At 44.4% G+C, this 6,000-nt stretch overlaps 1 protein-coding gene across 3 annotated transcripts in view; it reads right to left on the bottom strand.

Annotated features, from left to right (window-relative positions):
- The window catches only part of LOC147108538 (bactericidal permeability-increasing protein-like), a 66,378-nt gene that overhangs the window by 41,471 nt on the left and 18,907 nt on the right, over positions 1-6,000 (bottom strand). For all 3 annotated transcript variants that reach the window (XM_086005200.1, XM_086005201.1, XM_086005202.1), the window contains 4 exons: positions 3,976-4,039; positions 3,778-3,838; positions 1,634-1,725; positions 921-1,097 (listed from right to left, as the gene is read on the bottom strand). In XM_086005200.1, the coding sequence (XP_085861326.1) occupies positions 921-1,097; positions 1,634-1,725; positions 3,778-3,838; positions 3,976-4,039 (394 nt within the window). The remainder of the gene's footprint in view (positions 1-920; positions 1,098-1,633; positions 1,726-3,777; positions 3,839-3,975; positions 4,040-6,000) is intronic.

The following is a 6,000-nucleotide window of genomic DNA, read 5'->3' as shown; positions in this document are numbered from 1 at the left end:
GGCCGCTCCCTCGCTCCAGCTGATGTCCAGCTCTCCGCGCGGCTTTTCATTTGAAGTGCGCGCGAGCTCGGGAACGTGTGCGCGGCTGCTTGGCGGAATCAGTGCTCCAACCCTCTAGCAATAAAGGCTAACGTATTATTTGCCTTCCTACATTGCTTGCTGTACCTGCATCCTAACACTCTGTGATTCGTGTACAAGAGCACGTAAATCCCTCTGAAAAGCAACAATGACTCGTTTCTCACCTTTTAAAAAATATTCTGCTTTTCTATTCTTCCTACCAAAGTGGATAATTTCAAGCTTTAGGCTTGAAAGACATTTTGAAATTTCATAAAGTCAGGAAAACAGGGGAGGTTTGAAAATGAATGTCTAGAATTTATTGGACAATTGAGAAATGCAGTTTGGTGCTGCCTTCTACTTCAACCTTGAGTGAGCAACTTGATGTGACAACAAGCAGCAAAATACCTTGAGTCTACTATCATTTGTCGAGTGCAAAGCTGGTCGAGGGGCAAGATAGGGGTGGGGAAAAGAGTTCTGAAGATTCAAAGCTCGAGTTCTTGTATTTTGCCGATATTGAAAGTTCACTGAAAACCTCATTAACTAATACCTCCACATCATGAGACACAGAAGTAGTTTTAATATCTGGCTTGGCTTGCATTTTTTGAGTTTCTAGCCATCCTACTCAAATGGGGCCACCCAGTCCAAATTCAGACCAATGGCTGCCTGAAATCCATCTCACATTCCAGTTGTTCAGCAGCACAAGACAGATGTTCCTCCAATGATGTAGCCTTCCATTGCAAAAACTCACCCAGGCAGTGGGGAAGTGGAATTTGAATGATAACCCGGTGTCCTCTGAACAGGAGCCCAATAAGTTCAGCAACAACAGTGGTTGGGAATGAATGGAAAGAACAGTCTCTACCTACCATATTATCGGTGATGTTCACTTGCAAGGCTCCAGCTCCATAATATGCAAATCCTGCCGAATTAGCAAAGAAATCCGACAGGCCCAAGTACATCATGTGATCAGCTTGTTTGGAGAGGCTAACTGGGGGTGGTCTGAATGGAGGCTCTTTATGCTGCGCCACACTATAGAACTCACCCTGTAAAAATGATTTAATACATCAAAGCTCAGATACGCAACACATACATAGAGGCGGCAGATTACTGTTCTAAGAGGCTCCAGGTTATTGGGAAGGGATGTTTGAATGTCATTCCTTAGACATATCCATTCAGCCTTGCTCAAGCTTCTGAGCACTCGGCCAGCGGCAGAAAAATGTAACAAAGGAAGGACGGGCAGGAGGCGAGGGATAGGAAACTACGCCCCCTTATTAGCTAGGATCCAAATCACACTCCACTCAGATAATTACATCCAACATTACTGGGTATTTTTTTAGGGTACTCGCCCTACAAGCCAACCCACGGATCTCGGGGAAAGCTGAGGAACAGCTTAAAAAAAAACAACATAGCGCCCCCAAAACGCTAACAACTCAAATAAACAAGGGACAGCTGAAAAACAGTCTTGAACAAAGGCCTACAACCAAGGGTCATATTTCAAGGCAACTGACCTAAGGTAAAACACGCTTACACAATCACACACATATATACACACACACCCCCATCAGGAATCAGTGAATACCTTAAAATCCAGGTCCATGAAGGTGTTTGTGATTGCAATTGGATTAACCAGGGAATATTCAATCTCAGCATATTTGTCAACGCGGGAAGAGACTGGGAACATAGAGGGAAAAGAACATTAAATATCAGACTGGGCTCCACTGAAAGTTTGAAAATGATTGTCCTTGGATTGGTCGCATTGTCCCGTTCAACACTGAAGGAATTGAGTTTTCCTACTTATTTGTTTTCTGAAAATGATGAACTCCTAAACTGCAGAGCATTGGATCTCTTAGCAGCTCTGCCAATATCCTAGTGGGTAAAGAAGTTGTCTAGTGTAGTGCTGAGCCATACCAACCTGAAAGATCCCAGGTTCGATTGCCAATCTGTGCTGAGTTATCTGATCTCAGCCAGGGTAACAGTCGAGGACTGCAGTTGGCTCTTGCTCCAAAGTGCATGTGTGGACTTGGTCTTGATGCCTCCACCTCTCGCTGAGTTGAAAGTTCCTTCAGCTCAATGCTGAAAAGAAACCAACATCAGCATCCTGTTTGGCTCCGAGATGTGTTTTTTTTTAGCTCCATACTGATCCGTTGCCAAGACCACACTCTTCCACCTTTAGAACACGGCTCACTTGCTCCCCACTGCTGCTGAAACCCTAATCTAGCCCTTTGTGACTTTAAGCATTGATCTCTTAAAAAGCTCTCTTCACTAGGCTCCTTGCTTCCCTTCATAGATTTCAGTTAATTCAGAACTTCATTCCGTGCCATCTCCATTCTTGCCAAGCTCCACTGGCTTCCCATACTCCAGCGAATCCTTTCATGATCTTTGTCCTCATCTTCAAATCCCTGCATGGCCTTGCTGTACCCTATCTGTGACCTTCCCATTTGGTACATCCCTGCCTACCTCCTCTGACTCTAGATTATTCCTTGTTCTGTATTCCCTCTCCCCACCGCCAATCACTTAATCACTATGCCCCATTCTCAGAATTATTTCACAAAACAACTTTGCCTGACTAACTCCTTCATCGCCTTCAAAATCCTCCTAAAAACCCATCCCTTGATCACTAAATGTCAGGTGTCAGCCTTGGCTCAGTGGTAGCACTCTCATTTCTGAGTCCAAAGGACAGAGAGCTACATTGTCGGAGGTGCCGTCTTTCCGATGAGGCGCCTCTCAGGCGGCTGTAAAAGATTCCATGGCACTATTTCAAAGAAGAGCAGGTGAGTTCTCCTTGGGGTCCTGGCCAATATTAATTCATCAACCAACGTCACTAAAAAAACAGATTATCTAGTCATTATCTCAGTGCTTTTTGTGGGACCTTGCTGTGCACAAATTGGGCACTATATAAATTTTCTAATTTCCTTCCACTGGAGGGAAAGAAAAAGGGAAATTCTTGTGGAGAGGAACAAGAAACAATCAACCTAATGGGAGTTTCTTATCAAAAGCCAACCTACAATGGTTCAATTGATAAATGCACCATTCATAATAACATAAGTATTAGGAGCAGGAGTGGGCCATTTGGCACCTCGAGCCTGCTCCACCATTCAATAAAATCATTGCTGATCTTCGACCTCAACTCCACTTTCCCACCCGATCCCCATATCCCTCGATTCCCCTAGAGTGCAAAAATCTATCGATCTCAGCCTTGAATATATGCAATGACTGAGCATCCACAGCCCTTTGGGGTAGACAATTCCAAAGATTGCAACCCTCCGAGTGAAGAAATTCCTCCTCATCTCAGCCAACCCCTTATCCTGAGACCGTGACCCCTAGTTCTAGACACTCCAACCAGGGGAAACAACCTCTCAGCACCTAGCATTCAATGCTGAACTGAGCTACACAGACCAGGGAGATCCGAGGTTCTGATTCCCAGTTAGTTGAACTCAGCTGGTGAATTATAGTTAACACCCTAGACTAGAGAGTCAGGGCTGGGGAGAAATCAGCCAGGGTTCCTGCTCCTGATAACCTGCAGGAATCACTGGATAGTTAAGTGAGGATAGGATTGGGCTCAGCTATTTTTGTTTTACATTTCCAATGTTTTGTTTTATATATGCCAACTCTGACAGTCTAAGGTGAAGAGCTAGCCACTTGGGTATGGTACTGGAGGACAACGTATCTGCTGCATGAGCCTTTGGAAGATGGGGAGTGGGTGGGGGGAATAAAGCAACCTACTGTGCATGGTCTTCAGATGTTGTTCCAGCCCATTGATTGCATTGGAGACTTTTGGACAAATCTGCATAAAAAAGTAAATGGCAATTAGAAGATTAACAGATACTTGACCCAGCCCATCATTTGTAGTGTGAGTGCTCTGTCGCTGTATGAACAGGCAGCAAAATTATCCGACGTGCAATTGGATATGAGCAGACGTACCTCTCGGTTAAGAGAAGAGCGAATGGGGTTCTCCAGGGAACTGGAGAACAGATTGTACAGCCAGCTGTAAAAAAAAGTTATATTTGGTTAAAATAACAAATCTTTGCATTGTGTAGACTAGTGAGAGACATAAAAAGAGACTGTAAAAGCCCAAGATCAGATCAGCCATGATCTCATTAAATGGCGGAGCAGGCTCAAGAGGCCAAATGGCCTACTCCTGCTCCTATTTCTTATGTTCTTATAGGTATGTATGTAAAAGGCAAAAGATTAGCAAAAATAAATGTGGGTCCCTTACAGGCTGAGACAGGAGAAATTATAATGGGGAATAAGGAAATGGCAGAGAAATTAAACAAATACTTTGTGTCTGTCCTCACAGAAGACGACGCAAAAATCTCCTCGGAAATAGTGGAGAACCAAGGCTCCAACGAGAATGAGGAACTGAAAGAAATTAATATTAGTAAAAAAATAGTACTGGAGAAATTAATGGGACTGAAAGCCAATAAATTTCCAGGACCTAATGGCCTACACCCTAGGGTTTTGAAAGAGGTGGCTATAGAGATAGTGGATGTATTGGTTGTCATTTTCCAAAATTTCATAGAATCTGGAACAGTTCCCGTAAATTGGAAGGTAGAAAATGTAACCCCACTATGTAAGAAAGGAGGGAGAGAGAAAACGGGGAACTACAGACCAGTTAGCCTGACATCAGTAGTAGGGAAAATGCTAGAATCTATTACAGGAAACTTTGTGATATCTGGCACTGACGGGACCGGCGTGTTGCTGATCTATCAAAACTGCCGGACATACAAAGTTAATGTTGAAGCATACGGAGGTTTTCATCTCCGTATCTGACAACAAACACTGTTGCTTAGCAACAGCTTCTAAAGAGTCAGCTGCAGCTGCAGGCGTCTGTAGCTGAAGCTGTTGCTTTAGCTACAGACCTTGCAGTGGCTGACTGGGGAAAAAAAAGAACGAAATCTAAAAAAACGTACAGAAAACAGCTCCTGATTTTTGCCGTTAGATCGAGTATTCCGGACATACAACCTCCGGATAAACCAAAGTTTCCTGTATTAAGGACGTGGTAACAGGGTTGCCATTTTGCACTCAGCAAGGTCCCATAAACAGCCACGAGATGAATGACCAGATCATCAGGTTTTTTTTTAAGTGATGTTGGTTGAGGGATAAATATTGGCCAGGACACCAGGAAGAACTCTCCTGCTCTTCTTTGAAATAGTGCTACGGGATGTTTTGAGCCCACCTAAGAGGGCAGACATCTCATCCAAAAGACGGCATTCTGACAGCTTGAGAGTCTGGTTAGTACAGCAATTGCCCTGGTGCCATTCCAGTACCTCTGCCTCTACCAGAGGCTCTCAGCATTTCTCCTGTTGTCTGTTCAGCAGGACAGGCCAGAACTTGCACAGAAGTATTTAATGTGAATTGCAAAATGCAACCCTTCTAGTGGCCCTGCCATGAACGTTAACCACAGCAATGCACAAACATAGCCTGCAGACTCCTTTGAATTTCTCTGTGGCTAATTTGTTTATTAAGGTACCAGTAGGGGGCCTCATGTATCAGAGTCCAGAATGGGTCTGGAGGCCCTTAGACATTCGGTGCAGGAATCAGTGGGGCTGAAGTGGGGGGTTCCAAGGCACTGGAGGCCAGAGCAGGGCTAAGGAAACTGAGGGGATAGTAGAAAAGTATGCTGACAGCCAGAGTCAGGCAGTCCAGCTGCCGAAAACAGCGGGGACAGGATGCAGCGAGTAAAAACTGTAGCAATTTTAGAGTGGGACTGGACAAGGCTGAGCGTAACAGTGCAGGATTGAGCTGAGGCACAAGGCTGGCCAGGAGGAAGAGGAATGTGACTGTAAAAAGATAACATCTTAAAAATAGAAGAGAAAGAAAGAACTTGCATTTACATAGCACCTGTTGCATCCTCAGGATGTTCCAAAGCGCTTCACAGCCAATTAAGCACTTTTTGAAAAGTAGTCACTGTTTTAATGTGGCAGCCAATTAACACACAGCAAGATC

This window comes from Somniosus microcephalus, chromosome 13, assembly GCF_052327205.1.
Source record: "Somniosus microcephalus isolate GS21.2 chromosome 13, FLI_Smic_1.0, whole genome shotgun sequence".
In the NCBI taxonomy this organism is placed as follows: domain Eukaryota; kingdom Metazoa; phylum Chordata; class Chondrichthyes; order Squaliformes; family Somniosidae; genus Somniosus; species Somniosus microcephalus.
Note: the sequence above shows the minus strand (reverse complement) of the source record. Positions and strands in the feature narration are given on the sequence as shown.